This window comes from Plodia interpunctella, chromosome 15, assembly GCF_027563975.2.
Source record: "Plodia interpunctella isolate USDA-ARS_2022_Savannah chromosome 15, ilPloInte3.2, whole genome shotgun sequence".
Classification (NCBI taxonomy): domain Eukaryota; kingdom Metazoa; phylum Arthropoda; class Insecta; order Lepidoptera; family Pyralidae; genus Plodia; species Plodia interpunctella.
In genome coordinates, this window is record NC_071308.1 from 70001 (window position 1) to 87594 (window position 17594).

Sequence of the window (17594 nt, forward strand, 5' to 3'; positions counted from 1 at the left end):
CTCGCGCGGTGGTGGGGAGCGCGCTGAACGGAGCGCGCGTCGCGTCGCGTTGTTTCTACTCAAACTGTTTGTGGGCTCCACATTATCCCCCTTCAAGCGAAGCGTACACAAGGTTTGATTACTCTTCCATGTCTTGATATCTTCGGCATAGTTGTTGTTTCCTGTTTTCCCGGCTTGACAATACGTGGTTGCGGCGCACTCGGCGTGTGAGCAGATAGTGCGCGCTGAGATGTACTCGTTGCTGGTGCGGGTTTCGAGGAGTGGGGATGGCTCGGTTGCGCGTTTGCCGCTACGTCGTCATCTTGCTTGATTATGTGTGCCGGTTTGAGTCGATCTATGGATATATTGGATGCTCGAAGTGGCAATTCAATCTTGAAATATTTGTTGTTTCGCTCTATCACTCTGTATGGACCGTCATATGGCGCTATCAAGGGGCTTCTCACAGTGTCATTGCGGACGAATACATGACTGCATGTTGATAATTCCTTATATACGAAGAGGTTCTTACTCGATGCGATTATTCTCTGTACAGGTGATAGAGTTGACATTGTTTCTGTGAACTGGCGGATGAATTCGGCGTCTTCATTCTTTGACCTTGTAGGTACAAAGAAATCGAACGGGACTCGTAGCGAAGAACCATACGTCATCAGTGCAGGACTAGTGTTGTCGTCACGTAGTGCAGTGCGTAGTTGTCTTGTCTTCCTGTACTGGCCTCTCTTGCCATCAATGCCGCCTTCAATGTGCGATGGAATCTTTCCACTTTTCCGTTGGCTTGAGGATGATAGGCTGTAGTTCTTATGCGCCTTATGCCACATTTCTTCATTAGTGCATTGAACAATGATGACTCGAATTGCCGTCCTTGGTCCGTGGTGATTCGTAAAGGACATCCAAATCTCGATATCCATCCTTCATAGACTGCTTGAGCAACAATCTCGGCGGTGATTTCTTTGACCGGTACCGCTTCCATCCAGTTCGTGTTGCGATCGATGATTGTGACGAGGTAGCGGTATCCCTGCGAGATCGGTAGAGGTCCAACGATGTCTGTATGTACATGTTCAAATCTTCTTGCCGGTGAAAACTCGCCTAAGGGACTACTGACGACATGTCTATGAATCTTCGCACGCTGACAACCAATGCAGGATTTGGCCCATGTTCCGACGTCCTTGTTTATAGACGGCCAAAAATATTTTGAAGTCATTATTCTTCTCGTCGTGCGTATTCCTGGATGGCTTAATTCATGTTGCGCTTTGAAAGCGGCATAACGAAAAGCTTGTGGTAGATACAGTCGATTTTTCCCTGTCGATGTCTCGTACGTGATAGGTTGAGTGACGCCTGCCAGAATTGTGTCGGCAAAAGTTAATTTCGGATGATTTTTCAAATCTTGTAGGGTGATATCTCTTTTCTGTTCTTGTGATAATTTTTCGTAATCTATGCATGTGAGTAGATCTATTTCTTCTATGCGTGACATGGCATCGGCTGCTAGATTTTTTTCTCCTTGTATGAACTTGATTCTTGAACAAAACTGGCTGATATAATCAGTCGCACGCGCGCGTCTGCGGAGCGGAGACGTTTGTTGTGTGCGTGCGTATTTTGCGAAAATGGCGGCTAATATTGTGAAATGTACGAAATGTAATATAGTTATTAATGAACTATTAGCATTTATCCAGAACAAAGCTGACGTGATGGATGAAGACTCGCTTATTCGGATTTGCAGTGACAGTTTTTCGGATGGTGAAATAGTGACGGCTAACCAGAACCAATCTAACAATGTCAGATGGGCCAACCAGCTATCTGTGTCCTATGGTCTGAATTGTGGGGTCAGGCAGGGGGGAATCACCTCACCCAAGTTGTTCAACCTCTATATTAATGACCTGATAGTTGGACTCAGCAACAGACATATCGGTTGCAGAATTGATGATATCAGTATTAACAATATCAGCTATGCTGATGATATGGTTTTGCTTAGTCCAACTGTCAGGGCGCTACGGGAACTGCTTGGTTTATGTGAGCAATATGCACGGCAGCACGGTTTGCTATATAATATTAATAAAAGCGAGTTTATGGTCTTTAAGGCGGCCGGCGGTAGGTGCCCAGTCTCTGTGCCTGATATCAAGTTGAACGGACAATGCCTAAAACGGGTGTACTCGTTTAAGTACTTAGGGCATATTGTCGACGACCGTCTTAGGGATCAAGCCGACATTGAAAGGGAGCGCAGGGCGCTGGCGGTCCGGTGTAATATGTTGGCACGTAGGTTTGCACGATGTAGCCAGCAGGTTAAAGCGTCATTGTTTAAAGCTTACTGTCAGGTGTTTTACACGTGCAGCCTATGGGCTAACTATACGCAGCGGGCCATTAGCGACCTGCGAGTCCAATACAATAATGGCTTTAGGATGATGTTTGGGCTGTCTCGCAGGTGTAGTGCATCAGATATGTTTGCTCAGGCGCATACTGATGATTTCTTTGCAATCATGAGAAAAAGAGCTGCCTCTATGCTCAAGAGAGTTCGCAGCAGTACAAACACCATCCTGAAAACCATTTCCAACCGGTATGACTCGCCCTTGCTGATGTCATGGGTAAAACTGTGCATCACAGGACGCCAAATTGTGGCAAAATAAAAATTTGTTTATTTTGTATTTATTACTAACATAGCAAGTAAGTATAAATTGTTACTAATATTTATGGACTGTTTTGATGGTCTGAAATAAAGATGATTATATTATTATTATATAATGTAGTTGTCTCTCTCTTCTCGGTGTGTCACTGTTGCTCGGCGGTCTTGTTAAGGCGTTTACTAGAGGTTTGTGATCGGTGTAAATGGTCACTTCGCTCCCCTCTATAAGACGTCGTAGGTGTTTGACAGCGGTGTACATAGCTAGTAATTCGCGATCGTACACGCTGTATCGCCGTTGCGTCTCGCTCATTGACTTCGAGAAAAATGCGAGTGGTTTCCATACTTCATTTTCTTTTTGCTGTAGCACTGCGCCTAAACTGCAGTCAGACGCGTCGGTCAACAAAGATAACGGTGCACCGGGTACTGGATGTGATAACGTAGTAGCTTCGAGAACGCTTTGTCGGCATATATCGAAAGCTGTTTCGGCTTCAGTTGTCCATACTATCGGTGTCTTGTCGTTTTTCTTGGCGTTATGTAAGTATTTGTTTAATTCGTGTTGATGTTCGGCTTGATGAGGTAGGCAGTCACGATAGAAGTTGACCATGCCAAGAAATCTTCTAAAATCTTGCACCGTGTTTGGTTTCGGATAGTTAGAGATGGCGTGAGTGCGCTCTTCGGTCGGTGTTATCCCCTCCACTGAGACTTGATAACCGAGGAATTCAATCTTGTTTCTTCCGAATTCACATTTCTCGATGTTTAACGATACTCCATATTTGCTTAGGCGTTCCAGGACAAGTTCTACGTGCCTTCTGTGGTCACCCGGATTATTTGAAAATACTAATAAATCGTCGATGAATGAGTAGACGATGTCATCCAAGCCTCGTAGTACCTCGTGCATAAATCTTTGGAATGTTTGGCTAGAGTTTCGTAGGCCAAACGTCATGCAGTTGAATTCGAAGAGTCCGAACGGTGTAATGATGGCTGTCTTTGCTTTATCTTCGTCTCGAATTGGGATCCATTAATATGCCATTTTTAAATCTAATTTCGTAAATATTTTCTTATTGTGCAATCTGTATGTGAAGTCTTGAATTCTCGGTATGGGGTAGCGATCGGGTACAGTCACGGCGTTAAGTCTTCTGTAGTCTCCACACACACGAAGTGAGCCATTTTTCTTTGTGACGACGTGTAATGGACTCGCCCATGGACTTTTGGATGGTTGGCAAATACCCATCTCCATCATTTTCTCAAATTCAATCTTGGCCGCTTTGTACTTGTCGGGTGGGAGGGGTCGAGGCCGGGCGAAGAGTGGGGGGCCGGCGGTTTCGATGTGATGTGTGACGCTGTGTTTTGCTGGTTCCTTCAATGACATCGGGCGTAGTACTTCGGGATATTTTTTAAAGATATCTTGATATATGTGATTTTGGTCTATGATGTATACTGTGGGCTGATTGCTTGTTGTTTCTATGACTTCTATCTTCAAATCAGTGACGCTGTCTATGAGTTTCTTTTGATGTAGATCGACGAGTAACTTGTGACTTCGTAAGAAATCTGCGCCCAGTATGGATGTCTGTACGTCTGCAACGATGAATGTCCATTTGTATGTGCGACGAAGGCCTATGTTGAGATTTATAGTTTTCTCTCCGTAGGTTCGTATCGGCGTATTGTTCGCTGCGTACAACTTGTAGGTGTTGCTCGGAGTTTGGTTTCTGTTTTTCGCTGCTAATACAGATATGTCTGCGCCGGTGTCTACGAGAAAACGCTCTTTCGTGTTCAGCTCCCTGATGCAGAGGCGGTTACTCCCTTTAGTAACACCAACGCCCGCCACCGTCGATGTTACTTCTAGTTTTCCGACCGTCGCCTAGCGCAGGGTGACTGGCATTTTCTGGCCTTATCACCGAAGCGATAGTGATACGAGCATTCCCATTCTAGGTCACCTGGTTTTCTTCCGTTTCTCGACTTCGATCTGGTTGATGATCTGTTCTGGCGTGGGTTTCTAAAGGGTTGACGACCACGAAATCTGGACCGACCTTCTTTGAGAGCGGCAATCTCAAGTGTAAGCTTTTCTATTTGTTTGCTTAAGACTTGAAATTGCAAGTTGTTTTGCGTTTCGCTGCTGCTTCTAGGGGTTGAATCTTCACGGACTTCTGCTACCGCTTGTTCTGTGTGCTCCATCATCTTGTCTGCCATCGTAGCCATGGTGTCGAGCGAGGATTCTGTGCTGACAGATAGCACGGCTCGTACTTGCGACGGCAAATGTCCCATCCACAGAACTTTCAGGGCGTCATCGGCGACTTTTGTTCCGGATAAATCTCGCATTACACGAAGAAGTTGAGAAGGTTTCTGTTCTCCCAGCTCTAATCCTCCTAGCAGCTTTTGGAATTGCTTGGATTCGGATTCTTCGTACACCGACAATAGTCTCTTCTTCAGCGCTAGATATTTTCCAGTGGATGGTGGATTGCAGATGATATCGCTCACTTGTTCGATGTCTGTTCTCTCTAACACGGCGACAGCGAGATTATATTTTTGATCTTCACTGGTCTTGTATGAAGATACCACGGCTTCAAATTGTGCGAACCACAGCTTAGGTTGGGCTCGCCAAAACGGCGGTATTCTTGACACGAATAGTATAGTACACGTTTATTTTCGAAAGTACTGAGTCGATTTCATTAAAACTTTCACCAATGTATTCGTTACTAACAGGTGCGCTCAAGGCAATTGAATACTGCGTTTCATTGATAATAATACATAATTGATGTGTCACTAGTGTTTCAAGTTGCTAATCGATATGTGATGTCTGATGGCGCGGCGCCACGTCAGTGGGGAGGCGCGGCCTGAGGCGCCTCCACATGTCACCAGGCGACGGGTGCCATTCGTGTGGCACCAGTTGTTTACAGCACATAACTAATGTGTTTACACATTAATATTCAGGAACCTCGTTGCGTGTGTAGAGACCACCATCTTACGTTCATGGTGATTGATTTTAGTGTCGTATCGAAGGTCGGCGATGGGAGTCCGATAGCTTTAGATTTAATGGAGAATTGAATGATTTTTTGTTCGACTTCCTGGGCGAGAACACGAATCTAAAGTTCGATATAAAATAATATGACAATATAGTCGTGAGCGATGGAGGATATCGGTTTAGGAGAGCCGGTGTTGCTGCAGACTCTACGAGCGCATCGCAGCGAGGTGACGTGTGCGGACGTAGACGTGACCGGGGCCCGGCTGGTGACCGGGAGCGGGGACCGCACGCTGCGGTTGTGGCGGTGGGCGGCGGGCCAGGGCTGGGAGGAAGTGGCTGCGGTCCGTGACGCGCACCGCTACGGCGTAACGTGCGGGCGCTGGTCGCCGCTCGGCGCGCTGCTGTGCTCGGGCGGTGTGGACGGCGCGGCGCGCGTGTGGTGCGGGCGCTCGCTAGCGGCGCGCCGCGTGCTGGCGGCGCCGGCGGCGGCGGCGGCTCGGGCCGCGTGCTGGGCGGGCGGCGGCCGGCTGCTGGTCGGACACGACGACGGCGCGCTGTGCGTGTGGAACGTGCCGCGCGCGGCGCTGCTCGCGAGACACGTCGCGCACGAGGGCTCCCTGCAGGCGGTCGCGGTCATTGCTCGGAATGCGCTTCTCTTGACTGCCTGCACCGAGGGCGTGCTAAAAGTTTTTAATTTAAACGGTAATTATATTTTTATCGATTTTACTTTGTACATTTGGCCGATAGAATTGAGGTTTTATATTAAATTAAAATGTTAACAGATGTCTGTAACAGCGGTTTAGAAAACGAGTGTTCCCCAAGTCCATTGACGTGGATCGACAGTGCGCACGATCTAGGTGTGCTGTGTGCGGACGCGGCGGAGGTGGGGGGTGAGGTGGCGACGGGGGGTCACGACGCGCTCGTGCGGGTGTGGTGCGCCGCAGATTCGGGCCAGGGACTCCAGGAGCGGTGCTCGCTTGCTGGACATGCCGCTGCAGTAAGTGTTCTATCTTCCTTGTAACTGAAGCATGTATCAAGCATAATGGAGTTTTGGTTGACGCGATTCAGTTTTCACAACGAACAAATTAAAATAGGATTCTCCCAGGTGACGGCTCTGCGCTGGGCGCGAGAAGGGCTGCTGCTGGCGTCAGCATCACTGGACCGCACGGCGCGGCTCTGGCTGCCGTCCACTGCCGTCTGCCTGCACGTCCTGCACGCGCATCCACGCTATCTCACTTGCGTCTCCATCGACCAACATCTGCGTTACATCATTACCGGTATAGTATTTGAGCTTAATTTAAATTATTAAAATTAAAATATTGCCAAATACCTAATTATATATTGCCAAATAATTAATATTGATTACTAGATGTTGCCCGGGGCTTCGCTCCCCTGGGAATTTTTAGATAAAATGTAGCCTATAGCAATCTTGGATAATGTACTAATCTTTCTAATGGTGAAAGAATTTTTGAAATCGGTTCGGTAGTTTCGGAGATTACTCGCCTTAAACATACAAACTCACAAAGTCACTAACTCACAAACGCTTACCTCTTTATAATAAAAGTATATATGTATGTCGCAGCGTTAGATTAAAAATAACTACTAGCGCCATCTGGTTTGTAGTTTAACTGATTTAATTAAAAAGACGATATGGTAACACTGACATGTCTGCCGTGTCAGGCGTAGGTCAGTTAACTTGAGTTACATGAGTTACGTGTTATAACTCTGAATCGTAATTAAATGACCTCGTAAACCTATAGAAAAGTATTTTTTTCATTTGTTTCTATTTAAATCGATATACGAGACTGTCACCCAAACTTATGTAACAATGATTTTACCTTATATTTTTTTTTAGACTTATGCAAATCCTATACCTAATATAGTTAAGTAGGTAGATCGATAATTTAGAAAAAGATTTCATTTTTGATTTATTCCAATTCAACTAGATATAAAGTGTTTTTAATTACTTATTACACTTTTGTTGTTCTTCTGCTAAAAAAATAATATTTTGGTTTATTAAAGTGATTATTAATAACCACTCTTTTTATTTTAAAGAAAAATTCTAACTAGTTCGAAAGACTAACTTTGTAGGACTAAAACTGTAATTTTCTCTGTGTGTCTGTCTGTTTGTTTGCGCATGATTACTTATTTGGTCTAACTTGAAGAGAAGTGGTGCCAGAAACGAGCACTGTCTGACACGCCTATATCTGGTAACTTACACTTAACTGAGATTAGCAAAATATACATACCTAATTAGACCAGTTTTGGCAAACTGATATATCTTAAAATACAACGCGCGTAAAACAAGAGTTGTATGGAAATCTTGTCACGCCTAACTCAGTTATCGTTAATAACTCAAAGAATAATTAATATTTCTGTATTCTAAAACCTTCCCGATGTTTTTAAGCTTTATACATGTGCACTTATGAAAAATTATAGAAATAATATCTTAATACTTTTTCTATAATGACAAAAATCTGTTTAAAACTTTGAACGGCGATTACTCAAAACTAGGTTTCGCGAGATACATGAGATTGGTTTGACACGGCAGATGTGACAGTTTGTCTTTGGTAGAATGTATATATTCAATTGTGTAGTTCAGTTAGCGAAGGAATGAAATGAATGATTGAACCGTTTCATTCATTGGACAAGAGTGGGATTCAAATCTTGTTCGATGGGCGTTGTCTTCTTGAGATTGACTTTGCACTGGCGCTGTCGTGCGCCGAGAGTGGTTGTGTCGTGTATCTTTGAGTTAGTTAATTGTATAGTTAGTGTGTGCACACAGATAGTGGAGACGATAGTTATTGCTTTGAGATAATGGTGAAGTGGCTGTGAGGCTAGTGAGATAATACTTTGTTATGGATTCTATGTGATGATACGCGAGGTGGCTTTAAGGTCAGTGAGAGAACACGTGTGTGGTGTTCGTTGGTGTTTAATTGTGATTGGTTAGTTAGCACGGTGGGTCGTGGATCAGTAGACGTAACTGGCTGTCACGAACAGACCCGTGCGGGGCGGGGCACGGATCCTTGCCGTGGTAGGTAGGGTTTTGTCTATGTAGTATTTGTGAGTTAGTAATGGATGATGATAATCCGCGACTATCCTCGTAATCCATTTGTATTTTGAGGTGTAACTTGAGATAAGAGTTCTATTGCCTGTTCATTGGAAACTGTGTGCATTATTTTAGAGAAATACCCTCATCCTGACAGTTAGCTAAACAGAAAGTAAGAAGCCCACTGAGTCGGCCATGTTATTATTGTTTGTGATTTAACCTGCGGGCTCATTGCCTATCGTTTTTAGGGTTACTTAACGATCCTTATTCCCTCCGTTCCTCTGTCACTTCGTCATGTATATATCAAATACTAGCGGCCCGCCCCGGTTTCGCTCGGGTAAAACTATAATAAAAAGTGTAAATTTCATCAAAATCGGCCTAGTAGTATTTAAGTTGATTCATTAGAAACAAAAAACAAATACAAATCTTTTCTATTTATAATATTAGTATGGAAGTATGGATATAGATAAACTGACTTCAAACTAGGGCGATTTGCTTCGGATTGAAGATTAATACTTATATATACTATAATTTACTGAGTAATAAGATTTATCATTTATGTTAAGGTTCAAACGACAAGTCGGTGCGGATGTTCGCGCTGCGGCCGCTGACTCTGGCCGACGAGCTGCAGCCGCCTTGCAATGCGCTCGAGCACTTCGGACTCGGCGACCTTGAGGTATATACGTTCCACGAGTTTATATTGACAAATTTTAATGTTAACCATATGTATCATTTTGATTCATGGTTTGCCGTGAAGACGATAATTTATAAAAAAGGAAAAATTCCTTCTATTAATAATTATAGGGAATTGGTCCGGTGGAGGAGGAGTCGGCGGGTGACACCGCGGAGTTTGAGAGCGGCGCGCAGCGCGTGTGGTGCGAGGACGCGCACGTTGGCGCTATCAACTGCGTCGCCACTCACGGCCCGCTCGTGGTCACTGCGTCCAGGTACTCACACAGATTGAATGCTACGGATGCCATGGATGAATAAAAACTATCGGTGTTTAATAGAATGCTTGAGGTTGGTGGTATTAAAGATTTTTAATATTGATATGATAATAACTTACGTAATAACTTAAGACAGAAGGTCCCTTAAGTAGGGACTAAACAAATTAACCGACTTGGTATTACATGGACTTTTAAGGTTAGAAAAACTGAGCTGCGACTTGGTTTTTTTACAGCATGTTTTTGATTTTTTTTTCGCATTTTTTTTTCTTATTCAGATGAATATAGTAAATAGAAATAGATTTATTTCAAAGATTTATTATTACAGCTGTTGAACAATGAAATGTGTCTGATTTCCAGCGACGGCACAGTGAAGGTGTTCCGCTGGTCGGACGGGCTTAGCGTGGTCCACTGTCTGGACGCGCACGAGTATCCCGCGCTGGCGGTGAGCGTCGGGGCGGCGGGCGCACTGCTGCTCTCCGCCTCGCTCGACGGCACGGCCAAGCTCTGGGATGTTCAGGTACTGTCTCTAACTTTTTGAGTTTTTTGATACCAAATTGAAATATACTCGGCTTCTGTACTCGAAAGGGCAATACATTTTTGTTTACTACAACTTCAAGATATCACACAACCTGATAAAGTATAACAAAATCCTGTATATGACCTTCTGCCATTTACATCACTGCCCCGATCGGCATCTACATAACCTTCAATATTAATATTTTTACCTTTGCTGTATTTAAAACCGAAACATTTTGTTTTCTTTAAATATCTTAATACCCTTTTAGCATACTGCCACTGCTCTTTGGTATTACAGTTATTAAATTGACTCAGATATGACACAGAATAAGCTATGTCAGGTCGAGTAAGCACAACCACATACATCAGCCTCCCAACAAGCTGCCGAAATGGATATTGACTACGACAATTAATCGCTTTAATACTTTTTAAATTAGGCTCCATTGGAGTATCAACAGTTTTACAATCTGTCATACTTAACTTAGATAATAATGTATTAATATATTTTTCTTGGCTCAATGTAACAGTTGAATTAAGTTTATCAAAAGAAACTGACATGCCAAGACATTCCTTTACAAAGCCTAAATCTTTTATTTCAAAATTCTTACTTAACATATCTTTTAGATGCTTAGTTTCTATTTCATTATTCGAAAAAAAAACATCGACATACAATGTTACAAAACTTTTACTTTCTACAACAATTTTAACATACAAACATGGTTCTATACCAGACTCAGCATAACCATCGGCTATCATACAATCATTAACTTTTTTATGCCAAGCTCGGGACGCTTTCTTAAGTCCATACATAGCCATGTTTAATTTAAGAACCTTACTTTTATTAGCATTGGCATGACATAAAGGTTGTTGCATGTATACAGTCTCAGAAAGACCATTCAAGAAAGCTGTTTTTAAATCAAGGTGAGTTATTTCTAGATCCAATTGCACTGATAAAGCAAATAATAACCTAAGTGTTGTATGACGTACAACTGGAGAAAAAGTTTCATTATAGTCTATGCCATACTTTTGGGAACATCCCTTAGCTACTAACCTAGCTCTAAAAGAATATTACCACTGGAGTCACACTTTTTTTTAAGTACCCACTTACACTTTACAACATTTCCATTTGCAGGCACATTAACACACTCCCATGCATTGTTGTCTTCAAAGCTTTTTAATTCATCTTTAACAGCCTGCTCCCAATGTTCTTTCTCAGGTCCTTCCAGTGCTTCTTCCAATGTCAATTCATCCTTTAAAGATTTATATTTTTCTTTCGTACACATAAATCCATGTCCTTCTTCCACATAATTCCTCATCTGGTATATAACGTAAAAAGCCGGGTCGATCGTCAAAACCAGCTTGGCTTTTGTTTTTACATCATCTGCAGCTGATGGTGATTTATTAGGCTCTGGTTTTATATATCCAACCATTCCTTCTAATACCAGGAAATTCTGTGCGACGAAACTCCACTCACTATAGTTCTCGCGTCCTTTTAATTTTGGCACACTTACTAAGTAATTCGAGCTAGACGCCATGATGCAACTACACGACAATCAACCAACAGTTTTTAAAGTCACTCTCTACAACGACAATAAGTCTTTATCACTGTTTACAACAAACTCGCAGACTTTTATTGTTCATCGCATGATCATTCTAACAATAAAAAGACTAAAACACGGTCCTGGGCCCATAACCTAAAATAAAATACTTTGTAACAGTAGGCTAAAGTCACAGTAATTTATTTTAAATTTAATCCATAGATAACATTTATAAACACCACAAAGGCTTGTAACCTATATTTTGATATTTATAACAGCCTGTGTGGTGTGTTGCTAGGAATGAAAATCGAAAAATGTTTGTATTTTTAAACTATAGATGGGATGTCAACTCCGGTCACTGTGCGCTGGTGTCCGTGGTTCAGTGGAGGGCGAGGGTGGGGGCGGGGTGCGGGACGCAAGGGTGTCGCCGCATCGTCCATCGCTGCTACTGCTGGCTGCCGATGATGGTGTCGCTCCCCTCTGGTGCCTTGCAGACTCGGATCCAGATCCTACATAGTCAGTATTGAATACTTTTTCTTGAATAGCCATGATTATAGCTTACATATTGATAACTACGACATATAACATTTAATGTGTTTGTTATAGCAAAATGTGGTGCCCCATTGAAAATATAGACAACTTTGTTGATAACGAGTAACGTTTTCTACAATACGACAAGAGTTGTTTCCAGCATATACTCTGGCGACGGGTCGGCGATGACGTGCTGCGCGTGGAGCGCTTGCGGGCGCATGCTGGCGACGGGCGCAGCCAGCGGCGAGCTGCGCGTGTTCACGCCGCCGCCGCGCGCCACACTGCTGTACCACCACGCTGACGCGCATGACATGGGTTTGGATATTATTTAACCTTTTGCTGATGCACGAGGTAAAATCTAATGTATTCAAATAGTTTGTATCTACGCATTTGTATCATTCAACTAAATGATTATTTGGTGATTGGAAATAGCATGTTAGGTTTTTTACTATTGAAAATCAGTCTTAATTGTCGGAAAGTTGATCTTTGATAAAAATTGTCATTATCCATCTTTTACGTTGAGTTCTCATGGCGTCCTCTCCTTCAGCAGGAGTTCAGAGCTGCGACTTTCTGGCGGACGGCAGCACGCTGGGCGTGTCGCGGCCGGCGCACCCGTGCCTGCTGGCGACGGCCGGCGCGGACGCTCTCATCAAGATCTGGCTCATCGAGTTGGATGAGGTAATTATTATCTTCACGAACTATATCTAGGTACAGTTCGTAAGACAAATCAGCACTAAGATAGTTGCGACGAGTGTTCAGTGAGAGTGAGCGACACGTGCGTCACCTCAACGAAGACAGCCGAGCCAGTTTTTAAATCAAAACAAAAACAATAGAGTTTATTTACTGGAGAAAGTGGTAAAGCACACGCTTTGCAAATGCAAACATAAATATTCTCCTCGTTACACCATTGATTGACCGAGCGAGCGAAGCGAGCGAGGTCTAACATTCTACTTGGGCCAAAAATACATTTTTTTGTACGTGTATGTATGTATGTACGCGATAACTATGGAACCGTAGGTCCGACTTTGATGAAATTTAAAAGATATGTCCTGATATGATAGGACAGATATGATATGATATGATAGGATCTTCCAATAGAATTTTTAAGTTCATGGGGCAACATAATTGGTTAAGCAGTTTTTGAAATATTCACAATATTGTAAAAAAGTATTGGGTTCGCGAGGTCTCAGTTCGCGGCGAATTAAATTATTATCGTAACAATTTAGTTCTGACTAATTTTAATTAATTTTAAGTAGTCTATTTTTGTGTAAAGTTAAAGCATATTTTAGGAATAGACCTCACAAGCATTTTTTTACATCTAATTTTAAATTACATAAATTTGTAAAAAGCTACAAACTACTGGACGGCCACTGCTGAGAAGTAATGCCGAAAGAAAGTAATTTGAACATTACCATTATAATTAGTATGCCATTGTTGTAGTGCGTAAGACTGTATTCTTTGACTGATACTTATGTAGCTTGAAATCAGAACCTTGCATCCAGTTTATTGCCATGTTTGTTAGGACGAGGCTAGTGCCAGCGTGCGCCTAGTGCGCCAGCTGGAGGCGCACGGCGGCGGAGTGACCAGCGTGCGCTGGCAGCCAGCGCCGGCGCCAGTGACCGGCGCGCTTCTCGCCTCCGCCGGCGCCGACCGCTGGGTGCGCGTGTGGCGCCTACAACCGGAACAAAATCATGTCGGTCTCCTCAACACGTAATTTAATAATGAAAATATCTTGAGATTAACTTGTCAATGATGAGAATTTTTCATCACACACAAATAAATAAAATTGAAGTCTCTGTTTGTAATTTCAAATATATAATAGATGTTGATGGAATTTTCAGTATAATGTTAAGAAAGTTCCAAAGCACAATATAAGGTATAAAACTTATTGCTGTTTTTCATTGTATTGCTAGTTTTCAAATAAAATTATAATGCGGATAATTTTATTACAGATGTGCTTTGCAAAACGACCTATAAATAAGGATTTTTATTTTCCAGTTCGAACTGAATTTATCAGCCGTATGTGCGGTGTCAGAGGCAGAATCTCGGGGTGCGCTCGCGGTAGCGCTGTTGGGCGAGCAGAGCGCGCACGCAGAGCAGAGCGGCGCGCTGCTGGCCGTGGGCACGCTCGGCGGAGAGCTGTCACTGTGGCGGCTACCGCGCGGCGATGAATGCGGCGACGACGATGAAGGCAGCGATCCAAGGTTTTGGGGAGAAGCTGGCGTCGTACGATGGCTTAAAGAATACGTTATCCCAGGTAATTTTAGTATCAGTTTCCCTGTAACATAACAAATTAAACTTACGTAATTAAAACAATCTTTAATAATGTAACTTATCATCTACTGATTTATTACCTACTAGCTTCTGCCCGCGGCTTCGCCCGCGTGAATTTCATAGCAAAATCTCAGTAATTTTATCGCGTACTCTGTAAGACTGGTAAACATATATTCAAATTCGCATTTTTTCTCATCTTTAGTTCAATTTTTTGTTTCCCGCTGCGTGTCTCGTCCCGCAAACTTGTCCAATCCCGCTTCCTGCTATGTAATATAAAGTAGATATCCCGTACCGTTTCCTACATATTGTGCCATTTTTTGCAATGTGACCCGTTCCGTTTCCCACTACGTGTCTCCTTCCCATTTCCCGCTCCTACTCCCACTCCCGCTTTCTGCAACGCATGCCGTCCCATTTTCCATGACGTTTTACGTCCCGGTTTTTTATTAACCACAAACGTAAATTAATTTTTTTTTTGTATTTACTATTACTGTTATTTGCTACAAAAAGTATGTGTGCCATTTTTCAGCTTTTTATCTTGAAAATTGTATTAAGTCCCATACAAACTTTCACCCCCCTTTTGAAGAGGTTGAGGGTTAATTTTCAGAAAAATATGAAACACATATTCATTACTTTGTTGTAATCAAGCAAAATCCAAATTTTCAAGTCACTAACTTCAACGGACGTGTAGTATTTTCACATTTACAGATTTCACCCCTTTCACCCCCTTCGGAGTAGAATTTCCAAAAATCCTCTCTTAGTGCTCACCTACACTCACCTACATGCCAAATTTCAGCTTCCCGCCCAGCAGTTTCAGTCACTCAGTCGCTCAGTCGCTCAGTCACTCAGTAACGGAAGAGTTTTATACTGATTATTGATACATATTGCGCCCATTATATCTACATCAGACTTTAATCGGTAAAAACAATTTGTTTATATTCTGTTTACACCTTTCTACAAAACCGGCTCCGTGGATTGTTATTTTAATTTTCCTACAGGACTCTCCTCCTTTTCCGGGATAAAATATCTATAAGATGTTAACCCAGGATTCCGAGGAATTTTTGAATCATAATTAGTTTTTCAATTATCCTACGGGAACCTGACCATTTACCGGGATGAAATGTAACTAATTTTCCTACAGGACCCTCCTCATTTTCCGGGATGAAATGTCCATAAGATGTTAACCCGGGATTCTGAGGCATTTTTGATTCATAATTCGTTTTTTAATTATCCTACGGGAATCTGACCTTTTATCGGGATGAAATGTATCTAAGATGTTAACCCGGTATATGAGGTATCTACGTACCAAATTTGAAGCAAATCGCTCCGTAGATTTCGAGTGATGCGCGTTCAGACAGCAGATAGACAGACAGACAAAAATTTCCAAAACTATATTTTCGTCATCTATATCAGTAACTAAGTATATTCCATAAAGAATTTTAAAAAATATCCAATGTACAAATTTGACCTTTCTTCAATTTTATTATATGTATTGATATTCAGGGCTTTCTTTAATAATTTAACTACTTGTAGGCTGCTGTAGCTCGGGCACGGACGAGGCGGAGCGGCGGCTGCAACGGAGAGCGCGCGCGCGGCGCGTGTGCGGCGCGCGGCTGCTCGACGACCGCCCGGACGTGCTGATGACCGCTCTCTTTGGTCGGTTACTTTGCTATATATCTGCTTTATTCAAAGTTCATTAATAACTGGTCCAAGGGCTGTAAAAATATAATTTTCAGTATATTTCATTCGTAAATTTTCCTGCGGTATATAGTATTCTCCAATTATGTCCTCCAAAGTGGTGTATTTATGATTCAACTGTTGAATAGATGAAGAGGATGAGGAATTACTGGAGGAGGTGTGCTTGGATGAGAGCGCGCTGCGCGAGCGCTTGGCCGAGGAGCTCAAGTGGCTGCGTCGCTCACCGCCACCTATTGAGTTGGTCGGTATCTCTATCATTTTATACAAAAATTGCTCGTTCACGTTGTCATTTGTCAATAATATTGATAATTTATTTGCATGGAATCTTTTAAACTGACTATCCACTCAATAAACTAATTGGCTAGTATATTGCCGATAGGAACTAGAAAAGTATTTTATTAACGCGATTAAACTTTTGATTCTAGTTCATTAGATCACGGCGGTAGTTTTCTGCATTGTATTGAAAACATAATTTACTACTGACTAGTTGCTTTATTCTACCATTTTTCCTTATATTCTGTGTCCTGTATCTTATATCCTATTAATGTACTTCATCTTCGAAGTATAACATACATACAAATTTTACACACATTTGTGCATTAAAATATCCTAAACTGCGGCCAAATATAGATACTTATATTATATTCATATTTTAGTAATTGTATATGTAAATAAAGGGTCGGTTATAATGCGCAGGAGCAGTCAGCGCCGCACGCGCTGCTGTGCCCGCTGTCGCACCGGCTCATGCGCGAGCCGGCGCGCGCGGCCGACGGGCTCAGCTACGACCGCGCCGCGCTCGCAGAGTTTTTCCTCGCTGCAGGTCACTTATTTATTTTATATATATTTAAGCTTCTTCTGGGAGAAAACACATATTTACAAAGTAATATTTATCAGAGTAATATATTTTTCATACCCTTTACTCGGAACTTGGAATCAGTGCGACGATGGCAAGCGACTTTTTGATATGGATTATAAGTTTATAGGTATTAATAAAATACTAAGCTAAAATTGATTACCTTCAGACGGGGCCATATCTCCGGTGTCGGGTCGGCGACTGAGCAACGCACGCGTGTCTCCAAACTACGCACTGCGCGAGAAGCTGCGAAGCTTTCTGGCAGAGAGCGGGCATTAGCTAGCGACGAGCGGCGCCGGCGCCGGCGCCGGGACTTATGTGACGTGGTGGCTTTATATTGATGATGTTAAAGAAGCGTGTTAAATACTACGTTGGTTTTGATGTAATGTGTTTTATTTACTGAAAACTGACGTTGGTGGAAATTTGATGTTTCCAGTTGTACTTCGCCTGATAATGACACTACCGTCATCAACATTGGATAGGTAGTACTAGCTGTTTATCCGCGGCTTCGCCCGCTTAAATGCCCGCGGTAACAGCTTCGTGTTTGTATTCAAATGGCATTAAAAATACACACAGTGCCATCTAGTGTTTTTATTGCAAAGTTATAAAACGCAGTTATAG

At 42.7% G+C, this 17594-nt stretch overlaps 3 protein-coding genes across 4 annotated transcripts; 2 read left to right on the plus strand and 1 right to left on the minus strand.

The window, feature by feature from the left end:
• Nucleotides 1-1536: 1536 nt before the first annotated feature.
• Nucleotides 1537-2722, plus strand: LOC128676094 (uncharacterized). Its single transcript, XM_053756035.2, has one exon. The coding sequence runs from the start codon at nt 1599-1601 to the stop codon at nt 2613-2615; it is 1017 nt and encodes a 338-aa protein (XP_053612010.1). The 5' UTR covers nt 1537-1598; the 3' UTR covers nt 2616-2722.
• Nucleotides 2712-5569, minus strand: LOC128676069 (uncharacterized). Its single transcript, XM_053756008.1, has 4 exons — nt 5526-5569; nt 4754-5222; nt 3839-4469; nt 2712-3613 (listed from the first exon to the last, which is right to left on the minus strand). Exons 1-4 carry the CDS (start codon nt 5567-5569, stop codon nt 2712-2714), a joined length of 2046 nt encoding a protein of 681 aa, XP_053611983.1.
• On the plus strand, nt 4551-17354 carry LOC128676090 (WD repeat, SAM and U-box domain-containing protein 1-like). 2 transcript variants are annotated; one of them, XM_053756029.2, is made up of 15 exons: nt 4551-6272; nt 6353-6567; nt 6676-6847; nt 9186-9295; nt 9424-9566; nt 9924-10083; nt 11958-12136; nt 12312-12466; nt 12699-12829; nt 13674-13844; nt 14150-14408; nt 15956-16078; nt 16249-16361; nt 16817-16940; nt 17143-17354. In XM_053756029.2, the coding sequence occupies exons 1-15, from the start codon at nt 5735-5737 to the stop codon at nt 17250-17252; spliced, it is 2703 nt and encodes a 900-aa protein (XP_053612004.1). In that variant the 5' UTR covers nt 4551-5734; the 3' UTR covers nt 17253-17354. The 2 variants fall into 2 exon arrangements, with proteins under 2 accessions (XP_053612004.1, XP_053612005.1); XM_053756030.2 differs by having other exon boundaries at nt 12702-12829.
• The last annotated feature ends 240 nt before the right edge of the window (nt 17355-17594 follow it).

What these genes read in the sequence shown, in the direction of transcription:
- LOC128676090 (XM_053756029.2), top strand. Translation starts at nt 5,735, where the DNA reads ATGGAGGATATCGGTTTAGGAGAGCCGGTGTTGCTGCAGACTCTACGA. An exon ending in CGCTGACGCGCATGACATGG is followed by an intron (nt 12,467 to 12,698) that starts GTTTGGATATTA and finishes CCTCTCCTTCAG; the next exon opens with CAGGAGTTCAGAGCTGCGAC. An exon ending in TACAACCGGAACAAAATCAT is followed by an intron (nt 13,845 to 14,149) that starts GTCGGTCTCCTC and finishes TTTATTTTCCAG; the next exon opens with TTCGAACTGAATTTATCAGC.
- LOC128676094 (XM_053756035.2), top strand. Translation starts at nt 1,599, where the DNA reads ATGGCGGCTAATATTGTGAAATGTACGAAATGTAATATAGTTATTAAT.
- LOC128676069 (XM_053756008.1), bottom strand. Translation starts at nt 5,569, where the DNA reads ATGGTGGTCTCTACACACGCAACGAGGTTCCTGAATATTAATGT. An exon ending in AGGTTCCTGAATATTAATGT is followed by an intron (nt 5,223 to 5,525) that starts GTAAACACATTA and finishes ATTCGTGTCAAG; the next exon opens with AATACCGCCGTTTTGGCGAG. An exon ending in CAGAACAAGCGGTAGCAGAA is followed by an intron (nt 4,470 to 4,753) that starts GTCCGTGAAGAT and finishes ACCCTGCGCTAG; the next exon opens with GCGACGGTCGGAAAACTAGA.